This window comes from Festucalex cinctus, chromosome 12, assembly GCF_051991245.1.
Source record: "Festucalex cinctus isolate MCC-2025b chromosome 12, RoL_Fcin_1.0, whole genome shotgun sequence".
Taxonomy (NCBI): Eukaryota; Metazoa; Chordata; class Actinopteri; order Syngnathiformes; family Syngnathidae; genus Festucalex; species Festucalex cinctus.
In genome coordinates, this window is record NC_135422.1 from 22,130,608 (window position 1) to 22,152,349 (window position 21,742).

At 43.4% G+C, this 21,742-nt stretch overlaps 1 protein-coding gene across 1 annotated transcript in view; it reads right to left on the minus strand.

Moving 5' to 3' along the window:
- Positions 1-20,382, minus strand: part of enpep (glutamyl aminopeptidase) — a 33,405-nt gene extending 13,023 nt beyond the window's left edge. The window contains exons 1-14 of the mRNA XM_077539075.1: positions 19,745-20,382; positions 18,167-18,308; positions 14,402-14,536; positions 14,203-14,323; positions 13,948-14,102; positions 7,874-7,987; positions 7,658-7,792; positions 7,490-7,555; positions 7,299-7,364; positions 7,050-7,210; positions 6,457-6,539; positions 2,863-2,999; positions 848-903; positions 614-764 (exon numbers count right to left, since the gene is read on the minus strand). Coding sequence (XP_077395201.1) covers positions 614-764; positions 848-903; positions 2,863-2,999; positions 6,457-6,539; positions 7,050-7,210; positions 7,299-7,364; positions 7,490-7,555; positions 7,658-7,792; positions 7,874-7,987; positions 13,948-14,102; positions 14,203-14,323; positions 14,402-14,536; positions 18,167-18,308; positions 19,745-20,382 — 2,160 coding nt within the window. The remainder of the gene's footprint in view (positions 1-613; positions 765-847; positions 904-2,862; positions 3,000-6,456; positions 6,540-7,049; positions 7,211-7,298; positions 7,365-7,489; positions 7,556-7,657; positions 7,793-7,873; positions 7,988-13,947; positions 14,103-14,202; positions 14,324-14,401; positions 14,537-18,166; positions 18,309-19,744) is intronic.
- Between the last annotated feature and the right edge of the window lie 1,360 nt (positions 20,383-21,742).

Here is a 21,742-nt window from a genome sequence, read left to right on the forward strand (position 1 = left end):
CCTTTTCCCCGACTCGGTCCAATCAGGGCAAGGGAGGAGCTGATTGCTGAATTGGCTTCAGGTGCATGACCAGCTGTGGTCATTAGTGGCCACAGTTATGCTGGTGGTCAGACCGACTAGTTGGTTTGGCTGTTTGTTTGTTCATTTGTTTGTTTTGTAGCCAGCCCCTATACCTCTTGTGTTGTATGTTTGTTCTGCTATCCTTTCTTGTGCAATTTAGCCAGAAGTTCGTCCGATCATTTTTTGCCACAATTCATACATATGATGGATTCACCATAAGTTTGTCTATTCATTCACCAATCCAGTATTCATTGACAATGCATTTGGGCAGTCTGGAGAATGGCCCGACATTCGGGAGCATTGGCTCCGTTCTGTTTAGTTCCGTATTGTGTGTGTGAGTGTGTGTTTGATAAAACATAATGCTAACTACTTTGCGGCTTTCATTAATTGCGGGTATTCTTTTGGAACCTAACCTCAGCGGAAAACGACGGAACACTTGTCTACAAACAAAAATGTAATCTTAAGAAATTATGTTACAAATCAAGAAACTTTGACTCACATAATTATAGTTATAAGAAAATGGCCTATTATGCAAAAAACATTCTTTACCCACCTGAAACCTTGGATAGAGAACAGCATTGCCTGACAGCATGTCCCGAACATAGGCAATAGAGGCGGCAACACGCTCCCATACAATGTACTGGTCCTCATTTTTTAGATACATGGTAAGGTTGAAGGCATGGCCATAATCTATTATGTCGGCCCTGAACAATGGGTTCAAATTAAGATTTTACTATACACATATCATTAATATGGTGTTTGCAATGTAAATTTGTCAATACTTTACCTTGCTAGGGCAAACACATCGTCAATGTAGCTTGTGCGATCAGCTGCATCAAACTCCTGTTATAAGAGAGGAAATGTGTTACGATCTTTGTTTTTGCTGAGTTTTAGTTCATGTATTTCTTGTTTTATTGTGTTCCGTGGTCTTGTCGTGCTTGTTAGGTTTCTGCTTCCACCTGTTCTCATCAGCCGTTTCCCTCGTGTTAACCAATCAGCTCAGTACCTGTATGCAAATCATTGGATTTTGAGCTTAAAGTAAATCTTTCGTTATCTTCCTGTTGAAGAAAATGTGTCTGTGTGCGAGCTGTTCGGGATTTCCGCCACACAAAACACATTTTGTAACAGTGGGGCTCATTTAAACGATAACCATCCTGACACTGAGTTTGTCCGCTCATGATTTGGCAGCTCGGCTCCTAGAAGATCCAGGTCTACTGTCTGGCACACAGTCTGAAACATTATATTGACACTTAAACCTTCAATAATATTTTCATAACTCCGCCGATGAAACATTGACTTAGAGCTAGATGAATGGAATCTTTGTCATGGCCTGAGGGGGTCTGTATCGTTTTTATTTACACTAAACAACTTTGAGGGTGGTGGGAACACTAAGGCTGCGTTCTAGGCGGTGTCTGCCATGTATTTGCTTTAGTTTTTGAGATCAATGATCCCTGGTGAGGGAAGACCTAGATCGTTCATGTTTTGAAGTTTATTTTTTTCTGAAATAGATTTGTTTGTTGGCACTAGTAATTGTACATTTTCCCAAAATCAAGTTGTAAATGTCATTAAACGTGCAGGCAAATGCTGCAGATTACTATGGCAGTTGAACCAATAGCACGCAACGCTAAAAATCACGTGATGTTATTCAGCCACTCGCAGACGTCGAAATGCAGTGTTGGTAACAACAGTCAGCTGTTCATATCCATGGTCATTCTATGACAAAAAACACAAAATATCATGTGAGAAAGGCGCAGCGTCTACGTTTGCAAGTAGGTATACATGTTTTTGGAAAACACTAGTGATGCTATTCATGTTGTATAAAGTTTAGCGATGTAAATGATGACTAAATGCGTCAACTGTTAGCATATATGTTAGCATATACTGTATGTTGTTTACAAGTCTTGCTTAAGCACTTGTGAAGCTCGAGACCTGAAGGTATATTTCTTCGTTGCTAAATATTCACCTCAAATTACTATTATGTTATTCATCACATGGTGTGGGAGGGAAAACCCAAATTGGTGGAAGTTATGTGGGTTTAATGTCAGCTGGCCATGAAGCTTCGATCGGTGAAGGGCTTGATAAGCACTTACAGTGAAAAGTTGATGTTACAGTTTAGTTTATTAAGGGTATTTTATTGATGTTAAAAAAATGTAAATGACCATAGAAGGAGAGATCAGGGACGGAAGTTAAATGATCTTAAAATATGATCCTTTGTGGTTGCAAAATGAAAAAAAAGAAGAAAACTACCATGGAACAATAGAGTTTTTTTTCCACCGCCGGAACTTTTGGAGAAGTTTTCAGTTTACCTTGGTAAAATTCAGTTAGGGCGTTTTTTCCACCAACAACAATTACCAGGGAAATTAAATTCCCCAAGTGGCCTCCAAGTACTATCTCGGCAGCGGGGTCTTGCTGAGCCAGGCAGGAACTTTGAGGGGGCGGGCTGCAATGACCATGGCTGATTGGTCAAATTGGGGGCGTTGTTTTTACATCGGCTGGACTCAATCAAACTCATTTGAATAAATTACAGAGAACCAGAAGACACTGTGGAAACACAATTCTAAATTCCCTGCTTAACTTTTACAATCAAGAGCTCCCTTTACCCAAAACTCAAAGTTCCTGGGCTTGTTGGTGGAAAAACGCCTTGTAGCTGTGAAATTATATTCCCCGGTGTATTATGGATCATCTGACGTATAAATCTCAGGAACAGCCAAAGAAACACAGAAACTTTAGTACATGGTTTTGGCCCAATGCCAGCAATATATATAGTACATATATGGTTGTGGAAATATGTATGAAGTTTACCAAGTGGTTGTTTTCAAGCTGTTGGCTAATCTCATTCCACATCTGATCATCATGGTTGACTCGGTAGAATCCTATATGATCATTGTTGATCTTCAGCAGGCCGTCCTCTGAAGGTGAGTAGTCCCTTAGAATGTGCTCTGAAATACGTGATGAGTGAAAACAAAAAATTGACTTTAGATCGACCAAGTGGGGTTAAGTTTAAACTGTGCTGCCCAAAATTTATTGTTGTCTACACTGATACTATTAACACTGCATTAAACACTGATCTCCAGCCACTCAATTTTGTCTAGTGAAGATCGCAAAAACTGGGACTCTCCTTTAATCAGCCTTTGACCCCTGACCAGGTACGACGTGGTCTCCATGACAATGGCCTTACCTTACTTTGTGACCCTGACAAATGGCTGACCAAAAAAGCTGTTTTATACTAAAATCAATAAGTAGTGTTCCCACTTTTCGCGGGTGTTACGTTCCATGACCACCCGCGAAGTAGAGGACGTGAAAAACAAAAACAACAACAAAAAAAAGTTTTTTTTGGGGGGGTGGGGGCGAGTTACACTTCTACTGAGCCATAATGAAGACACCACACAGTTCCCACCCTTCTAAGCATATAAATAACGATGACTTGACTTGACTAAGCACTTGTTAACTTTTGTAAATAAGAAAAATATCAGCATAAATAAAGAATACAGTAAATCTGGGAGGGTTGGGCTTAGAGGGTGGGGGTAATAACCTCTGAAAAATCCGTGATAGCGCGGTACATCCCAAAATAAATCCCGTAACATAGGAATTTTGGACCCAAATACAAATCTGTGATATAGTGAATCTGTGATAAGTGAACCATGGGACAACTGTGTGGAAAAATTTGTTTTGCTTTCACTCAACCCTTGACACTAGAGAGACCATTAATCAGCAGGGATGAATGACACCTTCTAATAAAAGAGTTCCTTTTTGTGAAATAGCAAACGCTACAGTGAATTAGAACTGCTCCTTGGACTATTAACATTGTGTGGTATAATCTACTTATCTCTTGCGAGCAAGCTGAATTCTCGCGGTATTTGTGAGTTCACAAACGCCGGAGAATACATCTTGTACCGCTCCCGCTGATACGTTTGCAGCCAATCTTTTTTTTTTAGGTCGGACCATTCAGGCGTTGTTTGGGGCAGGACAAAAACAATATATGCACTCGGTTTTACTGAGTCTCAGTAAAAATCTCATCTACTTTTTGTGACCAAATTGGTGATGCACCAGGGACTTGGTAGTTCGGTGCGCCAGAACACCCTGGGGAGCGCATTATAAGAGTAAAATATAAAAACAATGATGACATGATGGTATGACCGCTATCTTTGAACCTTTATCAAGTAAGATATAGTTCATTTAGTTTAAAAAAAATAGCTAAATAAGGTTTGTATGAAGAAAAACTGAAAGCCCTTTCAGCATTTAGGATTCAATGGGCTAACAGGCCTGATCAACCTGAGTCCACATTGTACTCCCGGGTACTGATTTTCAATTTTGCGATTTGGAAAATAAATTGACTAACCAAATTCATCCATTATGATATAAGAAAAAGATGTTATGGCCTGAAATGTGCACCAAAATCTGTATTTTGAAATGGAAGTAATTGACCTCATCACGCCTGTGAAGGTGAACCATGTGACCAAAGATCACCCCACGTCATCCACTGTGAAACCTCGAGATATACGTTTGTAAATTCACCAACAAGAAAGGTTTGATAAACCTGGAAAATGCTGTATGGATTTTTGCCTTCCAATTGGAGTCAAATCTGTGGATTAATTTCATTACATTAATATTTATAATTTGATTTAGTTACCAAATTACAGAATTGGGGTTGGGGGGTGCACTCATTAAGGGGGACAGGCTTGATGCATAACAAATAAGAAATAAGATTTCACATCAAATGAGAGCTCAAAAATTCCTAGAAGGAATTGTTTAGTGGAATTGAAGAATTGTTGTTTTTTTTTCCCCCTAGTTCCACAAATACTTTTAGTTTCTACAACAGCATATCAATGCATAGTGAACCTTTTGACTATGAACTTAGTCCCTTTGAATGGCTTTTCTTTGATTCATTTCAATGCTCGAACGTTGCATGCTAAGTATGAAATTAAGGCCCTCTTCATGCAGAAGCAATGCCGGCTTCGTTCCTCAAACAAATCTTGTACAGACAGAAACGTTTCAAGACATGTGAGTATCCAAAAGAAGATGCTGAGGATGTTTAATGACTGTAATATATATGCCAAGTCTGGAGTGGGGCCGTAGCGCAGCCGCAGGCAGTTTATGGAAAGCGTAGAAGAAGAATCAGCGACGACGACGAACCACTGATCTGAATAGCTGGTTTTGAAGTCAGGAGGTCACCATATTACTCCTCCCAAGAAACGTTTCTCGGCATACGATCCTTTACAGTATCAAAATTAGAGAACATTCGAGACAGTACTTAGTAGAAACAACAGGGGTCTAGCAACTGAGCAACAAAATAAAAGGGGTCTTGAAAGTAGTTTAAACAATCTGCTCGCGAGACGGGAGGAGTGAGATGGCTGCCCTGTTGCGTCAACGGCTTGCATGGGTGTGTATGGGCTATCGGCTATCCAGTAATATATCCAGATCAGTGAGACAAATACAGGAGAGGTGACAATGCTGGGTGATTCAAGTACAACATCACGCAAAATATTTTGCTGTAAAAGCATAAACAAGCAATATTGCCTTTTGTAGCGGACAGCACGCACAGTCATGTCTGGCTTCAGTTTGAGTTCATGACCTGTTAAGTTGGGAGGTCAAGTGTCTGTGACTGATGTAACCGTGATATAACCACCTAGTTTCAACTGGTTTTCGGCTCTATGATGTTTGTCAAGGATCTTTTATGCTATATGATGTTTGTTGTTGTCGGGAACAATCTGTAATTAACAGCCAATCAGAGAATTCCATGTCAGTACTAGTACTCACATGTCTAGCCACAACCAATTAGATTGATTGACTGTCTACTTAAGAGTTTGAGAATTGTGGGTGTTTTGCCGGATTATTGTCCACCTGTCCTGTGTACTGCGTCTCTGAGTTTCTGCCTCTCGATGTGAATAAATAGTTCAAACCTTATTTGTGTCTGCGCCTTGGGATCTAACCTTCAGCACACAACACATGTAGGATTTTTGTGTAGATGATCGGGGTGGGATGGACTGACCATTAGGCTAGTTCAACAGGTGGAGATATAAATCAGATTAGGCCTCTTAATGACTAGATAGGTGACTTGAGCTAGGTCGTTGTGTCGCTTGGCACCTTTCTATCCATCTATCTGCACTCTGGCACACTTATCCAGAAGAAACCAGTTAAGACCATCAGGTCACACATTTTCACATAGGCTATATACGGCCAAGGCAGGATAAGAGTAGCAACCATTTTGAATAGGGCAGGCATATAGGAATAGGGCTACTTCCGCATTCAGCAGATAAGGCTCCACAGCTCTGTACTCGATCTTTCTGGCATCTGTCTCTGTCAACCCTTCTATTAATGTATGCTCAGTCCATGATATACTGTGCAAGCCCTGTCCCCACACACAGCAATGATGATAACTCAAGCAGAGTATCCTACCTGTGATACTCTTGTCAAACATGGCTGACATGTTCTTATTGCTCTTCACAGAGTGCCACTTGATTGGTATAGTCCACTTGTAACTGGGGGGGGAAATGGGCAAAAATGTAAAAGATAAAGTAATGTAATGGTAATACTGGCTGATTATCAATCTTCAAATGGAATTTATCATTCAAAATCAGACAAATTTTACGTAGAATAAGCCAATTTTCAGGGACTTGGTTGTTTGGATATGTGACTTGAATGTGAATTAAACCATACCTTTTAATAATTGGATGAAAAGCATTTGCGGTCTATAACCACTTGATGTCAGGAGGTTATAGATATCACTAAATTCAGAGTTTCCATGGATATTCTTTGCCAGGGCTTTGATAGAATCTTGTGCATCATTTTATTCATCTGTACTATTAATCTGTGCTTTTCTTTTTTCTTTCTTCCGCTCCCTGTTAGTCTGATTCAAGTCGACCTTAGTTTTCATCCGGTTTTGGTAGATTTTGTGGCAAAGTTAAATCTGGCTTTCTTTCTATGTATGAATCTATATGTTGTATAGAAATTGGTCAATCAAAGTTGAGTGTCAGTCTTGTATTTCTTACCCAAGGGGTGAAGGAGGTTTGCTGGCATCAGCATTAGGATCCAGGAGAAACCGATGTTGGTTCAATTTGGCATTTGACTCTGTGACAGTCAAGTCCACCACTGGATAACCCATCTGTTTGGTCCATGTGTCCATTACCTCTCCAACCGGCAACCCACTAACCTACCCAGAGGAAAATGTCTATTGTTTAATGATCAGAACACAGAGTCCATATAACCTTAATCAAGCAACAGATATAGACTAAACGCACATTTGCCAAAGAAGCCCAAAAGTTGCTGGTTTTAGCGTTCTTGAAGTAGTAGTCTTTTAAATATTTCTGCAAAAATAAAGAGGAAGGCTTTAATCAGTCAGATTAAACATTGGAGAACCATGCGTTTTACTCAAATACAATTGAGAAAAGTTTTGTATTAAAATTATGGTTGCTGACAAAAGTTTACGTACCTGACAGCCATCTCTGAATATGTCTTTACCCATCCAGTCTTCAAGCATCCTGAGAATTGATGCTCCCTGGAAAAAAAAAAAAAAAAAGAGAATGTAGTTCCTCAACTGGATTCAAAATCTTAAATCAATTGGCAATGATGTAAGGGAACATTTTAGTCATGGTCAAACCTTGCTGTATGAAATGGAATCGAACACAGAGGTGATTTCTGCAGGGGACGAAACGGTCACAATAATTGGGTGGGACGACAGCAGGGCGTCATCCACCATGACAGGAAGCACATCACTGATGATCATTATGTCCCGCTGTACACCCAATGAAGTAGACAGAAATTAGTGCATTGAGGTCTTTAAAAGTGGCCTATTTTTCTGTGCAAAATTCATTACCATGCCCCAGCTGGGCTCTGCTTTCGTCACACCGATGTACTCAAAGAAGCTGGCAAAGCCTTCATTGAGCCAGAGATCGTCCCACCAATCCATAGTCACAATATTCCCAAACCACTGCAATAAGACATTTTTCCAAATTTGTGTTGTATTATCAAGAAGGCACAAATTTGACTGAAATACAAGTACTTGGACAGTGGTTCAACAATGAATTTGAGATGAAACATTCAACATGTGACTGCATTTAAGTGGTTTCACAAACATACAGCATATAAAATAATGAATTACAGTCATTTTACGCAGAGCACCTTGATTTGCAGGGAATCAAAAGTATTTGGACCAAATATACCAATAACCATTCAAACCTCCAAGGTCTGTAACCCAACAAACAGAAGAGGACGGCCATAGACTTAGTACGATGCCTCGTTGTGGAACTTAATTCTTACCCTGGGTATTACTAAAAGGAGAGCGGCTGAGATGCATGACATGGTAAAATAAGATAAATTAAAAGGTTCCAAGACCATGAAGGGCTTTATAATTAAAAAATAATCTTATAATGAATTGTTGAAACACACAGGGAACCAATCAAGTGTTTCTAAAATGTGCGGCATATGCTTAATTTTCTGGTCCTCATCAAATGAATTGTAAGTAACTGATTTATATAATTTTTGGATGAAAACCAGAAAAGCCTAATCATTATTTCAACTTTATATGATGCAGTAAAAGAGTGTTGTTGTAATTTTGCCATAAGTTTCTCTTTTCGAACTCCAGAAAGAATAATTAAAAATTTAGTTGAAAAACAAGTAGGAGGAAATGCTCTGCCAACCAGGACTTATTTTCTCAAATACAATGAAAAAGAGTATAAATTGGGCTGTGGTCAAAAAAATGGAGAAAAAAAATATTTCTGATTTTTTTTTTTTTTTTTTTTTTTTTTTTCAGAATTTTGGATAAATCTGTCCTTTTTTACTTTTCCTTGGCGAAAGCTCAATCTCAGGTATAAATATTATTAAGTCCTTTAAAATTTCATTCATTATTATTTCATCCATATGTAAAAGAAAAAGGACAACATAAAACAAAATGCTAGCTTCTGAAGCTGGGGATCGGGACCGCCAAGGTACCCGCCTTTGGCTGCCACCCAGCTTGCTGTGCACCCGACCCCTTTGGCCCCTCCTATAGGCGGTGAGCCCATAGGAAGGGGGACCCACGTTGCCTCTTCAGGCTGTGCCCAGCCGGGCCCCATGGGTTTAGGCCCGGCCACCAGGCGCTCGCCAACAAGCCCTGGCTCCAGAGGGGCGCCCTGGTGACCCGCATCCGGGCAAGGGAAACGTTTGTCCATTTATTGTACTCGTCATAAGGGGTCTTTGAGCCGTGCTTTGTCTGGCCCCTCACCTAGGACCTGTTTGCCATGGGTGACCCTACCTGGGGCATGAAACCCCAGACAACGTAGCTCCTAGGATCATTGGGGGTCTTGTTCTCAAGTGAGGGCACGAGGGAGCAGGGGATCGACAGTAGGATCGGTGCAGTGTCTGGAGTGATGCAGACTCTGTATGGGTCCGTTGTGGTGAAGAAGGAGCTGAGCCAAAAGGTGAAGCTGTCGATTTACCAGTCGATCTACGTTCCTACCCTTACTATTAGCGCTTAAAAGCTGTGGGTCGTGACCGAAAGAACAAGATCCCGGATATAAGCGGCCGAAATGAGTTTCCTCCGCAGTGTGTCCGGGCTCACCCCTAGAGAGAGGGTGAGAAGCTCGGGCATCTGGGAGGGACTCAGAGTCGAGCTGCTACCCCTTCGCGTGGAGAGAAGCCAGTTTAAGTAGCACGGGCATCTGGTTCAGATGCCTCCTGGACGCCACCCTGGAGAGGTGTTCCGGACATGTGCCACCGGTGGGAGGTCTCGGGGACGACCCAGGACACGCTGGAGAGACTATGTCTCTTGGGTGGCCTGGAAATGCCTTGGGATCCCTCTGGACGAGCTGGTTAAAGGAGTCTGGCTAAGAAGAGGGAAGTCATGGCTTCCCACCTAAAGCTGCTGCCCCCGCCACCCGACCCATGATAAGCGGTAGTAAATAGATGGATAGATGGATGGATAAAACAAAATGCAGTTTGTATTCTGCAAGTGGTGATAATTCCTGAATGAAATATGGCGTGAGCTAACTGTATATTGTTTGAAACCTCTTTGAGTTAACCAGAATGTTGAATAGACCCTTCCCGTGTAACGTTTGCATGCCATGTGCGAAGGCTTCCATGTTAAGTCGCACAATTGTGTGAGTTTGATAAGAGAGGCAAAATAGTCGCTAAATCCGTTTTGTGTTCACAACAATGGTGAAAACAATGGTTTACGGTTGCTCTAATCACTCTACGGCAGATAAGTAATCATTCTTAGCGATGAACTCTTTACACCATCAAAACATCCAAGGACATGCTTTGATCACTTTATAGCAGGTACTTTTTTCTTTGTCATGTGCGGTGGGTCATAAGATTAGCCTTTGATTGTAAATTTGAAGGCAAACGTGACTGTGATGCTGACCTGTTTGCATACCAATGCAAGTTTTAGTTGACATCAACATCATGTTAATTCTGTAGGAATAGAACATTCCCATTGACAATTTTCACAGAATAATCACAACACTTTATACTCGGACTTGATGTCTGCTAAGCCACTGGTTCTCAACCTCGGTTCTCGGAGACCCCTATCCAGCTTGTTTTCCATGTCTCCCTCAGCCAAAACAGGTGAGGATCGTTATCAGCTTTTCCAGATTCTTGCTGATTAGCTGATCACTTGAATCACCTGTGCTGGTTGAGGGAGACATGGAAAACGGGCTAGATAGGGCTCCCTGAGGTTGATAACCACTGGCTGCTAAGCAATGTGTTGCAAGCATGTGTGTACTCTCATGTTATTACGGGACAGAGTGCAGCCCTTGACAATTCAATATGGAATGCGTACTTATAGTATTTCCCATATTTAACGGGACAATTCCGTATTTCAAAGGACGGTTGACAACCCTAGTCCTACCAAACAATAACGGCGTAACTAACTAGCGGTTTTTTATTGTCCTAAGTCACCAATTAAATATAGATTCGTGATGGCAATATGATACTGGTAGATAATATGTAATTTCAATCAAAACTTCGGTAATGTAAGATGAAATGTAAAAAGGGAAGTCAAGCTAGCAGTCACATCGCCAGAAGGCCGACTTTAAAGTTAGAAGCCCACATATGGGTATTTGCAATTTTGAATTCACGTCAATGTATTATTTGGAACGCTTTATTTTGAATTTAGCCTTAGCGTGGGTGGCGTGTTGAATAAGTTTCCAGCTTCCTTGACATCTAAAATGCCGGTGTCGGGAGAAGAGGAAGAAAAAAAAATCCTGTGTCATTATTTTTATTATGCGCTGAAGGGTTGGGTCCCAAAGTGCAGACACAAATAAGGTTTTAACTGTTTATTCACATAACTTGACTAAACGAAAAGAGAAGAGAATTATTGAGATGCCAAGCCCCTTTGGGCTGCAGAGAAGCACAGAAACAGAGTTTATAATCCGGCAAAACACACATTTATCAAACATCTTAAATAGACAGTGACTCGATCTCATTGGTTGAAGCTAGACATGTGGGTAACCCTGATAGGTCGTTGAAACAGGACTGACATGGATTGATCTGATTCGCTGCTGACTGGTCCTAACCATATAGAGAGGTTAAAGAGTCTTGACATCCCGATTGCATTAGTTCAAAGAAAACCAAACATTAGACATTTTCCTCAAACAAATCAGTAGTTTAAATAAAGTCAACTATCAGACATTTGCCGCAAACAAAACACAGTCATGACATGAGACAAGACTCCAACATTACTCCTGCATGACCCGAGTCATGACAATTTTGAGGACTAATTTCACCCCGAACTGCCAAAATGCTCCCATACATGCGACTTAGATGGTCCACAAGGGTTTTCAACTTCCTCTGCCGCTATTATTGTGAATGTGGAGTGATCAAGTTGCTTTCGAGTGAGTGCGCACTTTCCCCCCCTCCCACCAACCAATCTGCGGATCCGAACCGGATCAATGATCCGTTTCACCACTACCTTAAATCCATTGTAGTCGATGATATGTAATCAATGGCATTACCAAAACTCAGGTGATAAAAGCTTGTGCATGAACATATGACTGTCATCAGCATTCAAGCTTGATTTTACAACATAGCACTGCACAGGGTGAAGGTTTATTGTTTGTCTTTAAAAGGGCTGTGTTGTGTCATAAAAGACAATCATTCGTATGTTTTATTACAAATGAAACGACCCACCAAGATACCTTCTTCACTTAACTTTTGAGCAGTTCAAAAAATTATAATCACTGCTTCAATGCTTCCTACGTTCAACCTTATACAGTAGTAGTTGTTATCTGGGAATTAGAGTATGAGCTTTCACTTGTATAGCGCTTTTCTACCTTAGGTACTCAAAGCGCTTTAACACCGTTTCCTCATTTTACCATAATGATGACAGGAGCATTCACTATCTTGCTCAGTAAATATTCAATGACAATAAAGAGTTTGTACTGCAATTGTCTGTCACAAATCTGTTCAATCTTGTGTAACTACAACGATAAGAAGAGTCACATTACCAAATGATACTTAACTAGCCAGATCAAAATTTTCCATTCATTTGTGGAGAAGCATCTTAAAGAAAGAAGAGGTTCAAACATAAAATACATGCTTGCATGTATTTATACTAACATAACCCACCTAAATAAAATACATTTTCTTGCCTATGTAATGAAATATGTTGATTTTTTTTTTTTTTTTAGTTGATCAGTCCTTCTTACACAGTAAATTCTGTAGAGTAAATTTGATTCTATTTCAAGTGGGACCAAATACTCTGTATTAGAGTAATATTTGCAGTTGGAAGAGACTAAAATAAAGAATTAAAAAATAAATAAAAATCACTCAAGGGTTGAGGAACAAACTCACGACCTTCTGCTTGAGAGACAGCCAAGCTACTCCCTAAGCCATGTCAGCTGGAATCTTCCTAACTCCAAGAGACCAAAAATTATCATCAAACCGGGATCTCCAACTCTCACAGGAGCGGTTCACAGCCGGGTATGAAGCGGTTGGGATGAAGATCAGTACCTCCAAATCCGAGACCATGGTCCTCAGTCGGAAAAGGGTGGCGTGTCCTCTCCGGGTCGGGGATGAGATCCTGCCCCAAGTGGAGGAGTTCAAGTATCTTGGTGTCTTGTTCACGAGTGAGGGCAGGATGGAGCGGGAGATCGACAGGCAGATCGGTGCAGCGTCTGCAGTGATGCGGACTCTGTATCGGTCCGTCGTGGTGAAGAAAGAGCTGAGCCAAAAGGCAAAGCTCTCAATTTACCGGTCGATCTACGTTCCAACCCTCACCTATGGTCACGAGCTGTGGGTCGTGACCGAAAGAACAAGATCCCGTATACAAGAGGCCGAAATGAGTTTCCTCCGCAGGATGTCCGGGCTCTCCCTTAGAGATAGGATGAGAAGCTCGGTCATCCGGGAGAGACTCAGAGTCGAGCCGCTGCTTCTCCGCATTGAGAGGAGCCAGCTGAGGTGGCTCAAGCATCTGGTTCGGATGCCTCCTGGACGCCTCCCTGGGGAGGTGTTCCGGGCATGACCCACCGGCGGGAGGCCCCGGGGTCGACCCAGGACACGCTGGAGAGACTATGTCTCTCAGCCTGCCTGGGATCCCGCCGGAGGAGCTGTTTGAAGTTGCTGGGGAGAGGGAGGTCTGGGTTTCCTTCCTAAAGCTGCTGGCCCTGCGACCCGACCTCAGATAAGCGGTAGTAAATGGATGGATGGATGGATGGAGGAGGGGGCATAACTCAGGTAGTAGTGTGGCAATCTCCGAAGCTGAAGGTCATGAGTTCGTTCCTCAACCCTTGAGTGATTTTATTTTTATTTTTCAATTCTTTATTTTACTCTCTTCCAAGTGTAAATATTAGCCTGTCTATTTGGTCCCACTCGAAATAGTCAAATTCATTATACAGAATTTACTGTGTACTTTTCTATCATTTAAATGTCTTGCTGTAAAAAAAAAGAAAAGAAAAAAAGAATAAGAACCATTACCTGATGCACCAGCTCATGAGCAATAACACTGGCAACTCTCTGCTTATTATAAGAGGATGATTGGTTCTCATCATACAGCAAGTTGGTCTCCCTGTAGGTGATGAGTCCCCAGTTTTCCATTGCACCGGTGCCAAAGTCGGGGATGGCTATCTTGTCTATGAATCACATACACATACCACATGTAATAATTGCACAGTATGTTTTATTAACTGTTTAAAAACAGGGACTGATGAATAAAAGAGGAGTAAATATTACCCAGTTTGGGGATGGAGTAGTTCATGTTGAAGTATTCCTCAAAGTAATCAAATATGACCTTGGTTGTGTTTGCTGCATATTCTGCAGTTGATATCTGGCTTGGCTGGGTGTAGATTCTCAACTAGAAAGAAAGAGAAAATGTATTTTGATGCAACAGCAAAGCAGTAACAATAATAGGAAGTTGTGGTGCTAAACTCACTGGAATTCCTCGGGCAGATATTCTTTCCACATGATCGAACTGGTGCACAGCAAAACATACCAAATAGGTACTCATTGGAACAGACTTTTGGAATGAGGTCCTATTTTTCACGCCAGGCAGAACTTCAGTGACACTCTGAACAGACAGTGGAAACGACTAATGAGGCTAATGTGCATGTCATTCATTCTGCAAAGTTAAGTACATCCCCCTGCCCCACAAAAGAGAGGCAAAAGATTCATTCCTTTCCGCTAGTATTCACAGTTGTCATTCTTGTCTTTTTTTTCCCCAGCGGACTGTGACATAGTTTAACATTTCCTCTTGTTACTATTATCGATTGCATGCTCGAGTAATAGAAGTACATGCAAGCAATATGGAATTGGGATATGTGACTGGAGAGATGCCAGATGGTTTCCCAAGCACTGTCCAAAGGGACTGAAACCCCAAATGCTCTTTGTAAGACCCTGCTGTGTACCCCTATCACCTTGACAGAGTGAGAGAGAGAGAGAGAGAGAGAGAGAGAGAGAGAGAGAGAGAGAGAGAGAGAGAGAGAGAGAGAGAGAGAGAGAGAATTGAGTCAAGTATGTGGAGAAGAAAGATTGCTATTGCTATATAATACTATTTAACTCATCCACTCCCAGCCATTTTCCAAACAGCTTTCTGCTGTTTTACTGGAATTTCACTGATTTTGCAAGGCCCACAGAATATTGTGTTCTATTACTCTAAAATGGAACCTACCAAAAGAAAGATTAGAGTCTCTTCTCATCAAAGTATTTTTTAAATTTGCATTAGAATATCCATCCATCCATTTTCTTGACCGCTTATTCCTCACAAGGGTTGCGGGGGCTGCTGGCGCCTATCTCAGCTGGCTCTGGGCAGTAGGCGGGGGACACCCTAGACTGGTTGCCAACCAATCGCAGGGCACACAGAGACAAACAACCATCCACACTCACACGCACACCTAGGGACAATTCGGAGCGCCCAATTAACCTGCCATGCATGTCTTTGGAATGTGGGAGGAGACCGGAGTACCCGGAGAAGACCCACGCGGGCACGGGGAGAACATGCAAACTCCACCCAGGAAGGTCCGAGCCTGGACTCGAACCAGAGACCTCAGAACTGGGAAGCGGACGTGCTAACCACTCGGCTACCGTGCCGCCGCATTAGAATATAGCAAAAACCTCCTCCCGCCCATCCTCCTCTGCCTCCCGGTCCCTTTTCCCTTGTCGCCCTCCCTCCTCCTCCCCCCCCCCCCCCCTGCCCTGCAGCCGCCCTTTCGCCTTCTTGTCGTCTTCTCCCCGCTCCCCCCCCCCCCCCTTCCCTGTCTGCCCTGCGGCCCCTCCCCCTCCCTCTCCCTGGGCCTGGGGCTCCCTCCCCGGCCCGGGCGTCGGGTTCCGGGGGCCGGGCGGGGGTTTGAGGCCTGCCCCACTCCGGTAGAACTCCTGGCGCCCCGGGCGGGCTCCGGTGGCCGGTGGGCTGTCCGGTAGCCCTGCTGCGCTGGCTGTCCGCCCATTGTGGTGCCGGGTGGATGAGGTGGGGGGCGGGTGGTGGTGGGGGGGGGGGGGGGGGTGCTGGGGGGCGGGCGTGCCACCTACACCCGCCGGGTTGGGTGAGGCCCCGCTGGTCGCTCCCCTTACTCACTTCACTAGCTTTGCACTATACACTTTGTAAATATACACATAGGGCACACAACACATTTCTTGGTGGGGTGGGGAAGGGTGGAAACACCGTCTTCACCCTTCAACTCCCCTCCAATTTTAATGCACTTCACGTCCAAGGGGAGGGTTGAGTTGGGGCGGGGAGCCATCAGAGGGGATGGACTGCAGTGCCTGGCAGCGCTGTGGTCCCCCCCATTGTGTCCCTGCCCCACCACTTTGTCCCTCCATTCCCTTTTTTAATGCACCACACATATACATATTCATTTCTTTGGGGGGGATACGGGTGTGTCCCTCTGCTCCGACTCACCTGCTCCCAATTTTAATGCACCACACGCACACACTTGTATATACACTGGGTGGGGCCACATTCACGGTGTAAGGGTAGAGCTCGCCAGTCGGCGAGCTGGCGGACTCAGTAACAGGGTTAGGTGTCACTAGTACTCTGGCGTGACGACCAGGGCCTCTCCCCACCGGGCTCGGTGTTCTGGTGTTCCGCCTTCTCCCCTGGCGCTTCCTCCTCTGCTTCCCCCCTCCCGCCGCTGTGCTACTCTCGCGCGGCTGGAGGTGGGGTGAGCACATCTTCCCTCTCTGCGCTGCTGCCCGGTGCCGGTTTCCGGGGGGGCTCGCGGGGGGCCGGGTTCGCGGGGGGGGTTTGCGGCCACCATGGGCGGCTTGTTTGGGGGGGTGGAGGTATGGGTGGGTGGGGGGTTGGGTGTTGGGGGTCGGGGTGTGTTCGGGGGTTTGGGGGTCGGGGGTGGTGGGGCCTGGGTCGTGTTGGGTGGCGGGTTTGGGTGGGGTGCGGGGGGGTCGTGGGGGGATGGGGGCTGGGGACCGGTGGGGCGCTGTGGGGGCCCGCTGGGCCTCGTTCTGCGGCCTTGGGCTCGGGGGTGTGGGCCGGGGCTGGGGCGGGGGTGTTCCGGGCGTCTGGGTCGGCTCGCCGACCGGTGTCCGCTCGGGTGGCTTGGGGGTGGCCTTGGTGCTGCCGCGGCCTGGGGATTTCGGGGGGGGGGGGGTGCTCGCTTTGCTGGACCGCGGTTGACGGCTTCTTTCTTTGGTGGTGGTCCTTATGCATGCCAGATCCGTCGCACCAGCATCTACTGAAACCCAACAGAAGTCGCCTCTCCCTCCCACAGCCCCTTGAATCAGTTGGTGCTGGTGTCTGTGGTTCTCACTTTGCTTTATCTATCCTTCCCTCCTTCCTCTCTTTAGTTTTTCCTCTGGTCACTTGAGATCTTAATTTATTAGAAGTATGAGGTTTCTGGGGTTGGCATAAGACTCTGGTTTTGTAACCACGTAGGAGGGGTCTTGTTGGTGCTGGACTTCACTTTGATGGATTGGATGTACTGGCTTCTATGGATCTCACTCTGCCTTATCGATCCTTCCCTCCTTCCTCTCTCTAGTTTTTCCTCTGGTCTCTTGAGATCTCGCCAAATTTGCTGGAATTTGGAGGCTTCCGGGGTTGGCGTAAGACTTTGATTTTGTAATCATGGGGAAGGCAGGAAGTGTTTGGTCGGTGCTGGATTTCACTTTGATTTACCTTTCTTTTCTCTTTATTTCTCTTTTTTCTGACCTTTTCTCTGGTCTCCTGACCATTTAAACCTCACGACTCTGGCAAGATTCTGAAGTACCTGGTTAAGGCGAAGGGTAATGGGATATTTATAAGGTTTTAGGTGAATGAATGAGTATAAATGTCTACGTATTTGCACACACGCACGCGCACGCACGCGCACGCACGCGCACGCACGCAAACGCACGCACGCACGCACGCAAACGCACGCACACATACACACACAAAAAAAAAAAAAAAAAAAAAAAAGAGCAATGATGACAAGACGTTGAATCGGTAAGACTACCGAATGAACAATTCTGAGCTCTTAAGAAAAAAAAAATAAAAAAAAATAAAAAAAAAATAAAACAGAATATAGCAAAAAAAAAAATAGTTGCCCTGGTTGAGCTTTTATACTCTGCTCCCACCTGCTGGCCGTTTTTTGTAATAACTACCATTGCTTTAAGTGACCTCTTTAGGTCAGAGGCTGTAGCAAAGACTTCTGTATGCTCTAGCATAAAAAAAAATAATATTCTTTTCAGATGTTGCAACTATAATACATACCTCATGTGGCATGTTGGACAAAACATGATAGTTTATGTGATGAATGATGGAGATTTTATAGGTGGCCTTTTTGTTAGGTTCATCAAAGCAAGGAAACGATTTCCGGGCATCTGTTGGCTCGTGATCAGTCGCAGCAATCTTTCTGACAGAATGAAGACAAAAGTAGTTCAGATACAGCAATTTCCTCCATGTAACCATGTTACAGTGTGTGTAGCTGAGCCTAACTTATTTTTTGCATTCTTTATTTCAGTTGATATATGAACTTTTAACGACTGTATTTTTTATTTTGGTTCTAATTTCTGTCTTGCAATCCTCAATAACTTAATGCATTGTGAGTTTCATATGAATGCTTTAACTTCCACCTTTGATTATCCTTTCATTCATGAAACCCAGTGAAAACAGAAAACAGTCATCAATAGAAAATATTTCACCCGCGACCGTTGTGACCAGTGAGCAGTTAAAAAAATTTACGTGTATGTGTATATATTAGGGGTGTTAAAAAACTCGATTCGGCAATATATCGCGATATTATATCGCATTATTCTCGAATCGATTCAATAGGCGGCCGAATCGATTTTTAAACATTCATTTTTTATGGAAAAATGCGTTTTAGGGTTCATACCTTAAGCATGAAAGAATGTTATATTAATGGAGTATTAAGCCTTAATATTTTATTTCAATGCTGTTCAAACATGAAACACATTACAACCTATATAAGACTCAAGTTTCAGATAAATGAATAATACATTTTGATACAAATCTTACACTGTACAAGTTTACTGATTCGTATTGTGTAAATTTGAATTTAAAAAAAATCGCAACAATCGACTTATAAATTCGTATCGAGATTAATCAGTATCGAATCAAATCGTGACCTATGAATCGTGATACGAATCGAATCGTCAGGAACTAGGCAATTCACACCCCTAGTGTATGTATGTATATATATATATATATATACATATATATATATATATATATATATATATATATATATATATATATATATATATATATATATATATATATATATATATATATAAAAATCATTAAATCGCAGACATTTGTGGTGCTGAATGTGCATGTAACAAAGATGTACGTCTTGCATTTCTCGCATTGAAGACTTACCCCCCCAAAAAATAAGCAGTGGTCAAAATAAAAATTCGCAAAATGAATGAATGGAGGTTCTGTTTACATCATCCGACCATCAGTCGACCAGAAAATCGACTAACAGCCCACAAGTCTTTAGTATGGAATGAGAGCTGGACAAGGCGGATGGCTGCGGTTTTGCGAATTTTGATTTTGACCTTGTTTGTAAGCCGTCAACACGAGAAATGCTCCGTAAATGTCCAACCTTCAATGAATATATGGCATGTTACCATTTATAAAATATCTTTTTTGTAACTCAAGAATTAGGTGTTAAATGACTATTTTTTTTTATATGACTTCAATAATCGTTTTGATAACTTTTTAAATGGAAAATTCTCCAAATCCTCCACAATAAACATATTTGATTCACATTGTTCTCTATGATAGCAAACTGATTACACTGGTCTGGAAGGAAGTCTTTGGACTTACTTGGTAATTCCTGCTTCTGTGTAAGTGACTCTGTAAAATCCCACCAGGGAGCCATTCAGCCACCCTTGGAAATCCAAACTGAGTACATACACTTCCCCAGGGCCAGTGACAGGTAGCTCCTCCGTAGCCTCCACCACCACATACTCCTGTGGCTTATATTCAAAGCAACTCTTTACTGACACGTGCTTCTGCTCTCCGTGCTTGTCCAGCCACTTCAGCCTGGGCATGTCGCTGACAAACGTCTCTCTGATATGGAGCCACAGATGGCGGGTGGGCTTGCTGACTTCAACTTGGATATCCACAGTGCCCGAGTAGGTATCATCGTCAAGGTCTGGTTCCAGTAACAAGTCATAATGGACCGGTTTTACGTAGTCGGGCAGACGAAAATTCTTCCAATCGCCACTGCTGTCATCGGTAGACTTGCAGGGACCCCTACCAGGTTGAGGGGTCTGTGTAGGTTCTGCTGTGGGGGCTGGTGTAGACTGTGTAGTCGTTGTGGATGTGTCAGACCTAGAGAGGCCCACCCCAAGACCCACTGCCAAAGAGCAGAGTACCACTGTAGCACAAATGATGAGTACATGCTTGCTACGGACGCAGTAATGCCGCTTCTCCTCTTCCATGTCCATGCTGTTGACCATCACTGCCGACCAATGCTCAAATGCCAAAATAGGATGGAATTTGTTCAGATACCAAACTGAAGTTGTAGTTGAAAGTAGATACAGAGTTGGTACCTTAGTGTTAATTGATCTTGGCCTGGCCTGTGTAGTGCTGAGCGGTGAAGAAAAGGGAACTGGGGGGGGGGGGGAATCTCACAGTGGCAAGACACTTTCCCCGCAGCAATAAGAAACGCCTCCTTTTGTAAATCAACAATCTCGGTCAAGAGCTTGATGTGTGTAGCTTAGCAGAAAGAATGTTGAACTCATAAAACATAAACTCAACTATTACTGTTTTATTACAGTTCTGATATGCTTCACATAATCATCAACAGAGGGGATATCTGTAAATTAGAAAACATATTGTGGTGGTAGAGTAACAGAAATGTTCCCCTAGACAGCGTGACATAACCTAACAACTCGTACAATAATAATATACAGCACTAGTTTAAACTGGTTTTAAGCTATGTGATGTCATGAGCTATGTGATGTCAAGAATCTTTAGGGTGTATTCAGACCAGAAAAGTCCTTTAGTCCGCTTGTTTGGTCCGGACCAAACGCGGACTTTATGTTTTTTAGTTGGTGCGGTTCATATTCACACTGTGCTTTTTACAAGTGGACTATATTACGTAATCACGTCGACCCACGTGACGATCCGTGCTTCCATTGGACAAAAATGACAAGGGCTGTGCGCGTTCGAAACCCGGAAATAGCGGAAAACGTGAAATTCTGACGCGCTGCATTACTGCGCTGCATATTTGTTGCGTTATTAGATGCAAGATATATGCGAGCGTCAAGGGCAGCTCATTCAACGGCGGTTCCGCCACGCTGTTGCTAATTTTGGAACACGGCGTCGATTGCGTGTAGTAAACGGAGGAGCAGTTGCACTCCGCTTACCCCGCCCCCACCACAACATGCTGACAGCAGCGTGGCTAAACAGAATACAGATGATTATGAATGAATTTAGCACAACATTCACTACCGGGCAAAATTTCCCTCCCGCGATACTTGACTACGATGGCTTGTTAAGCCCAAAAAGGCGCATATGTCCAGCAGTTGGAGCGGATCATCCGTGCTTTGTATTCAGACTGCAAAGCGCACCGCGCCGAGTGCGTTTGGAAGCGGACCGAGACCACATCGAAAGGTCGGTCTCGGTCCGCTTGTTTAGTCCGCACTAGGATTCGTTTGTGTGTGTTCAGACCTGCACAAAAGGTCCGCACCAGCGTGGGAAACGAATTCTGGTCCGTTTAAAGCGGACTAAACAGTGCAGGTCTGAATACACCCTTAATCTCTTTTTCTGGTTCAACAGCCAATCAGATAATTACCTGTCAGTCCTGTTACTCAC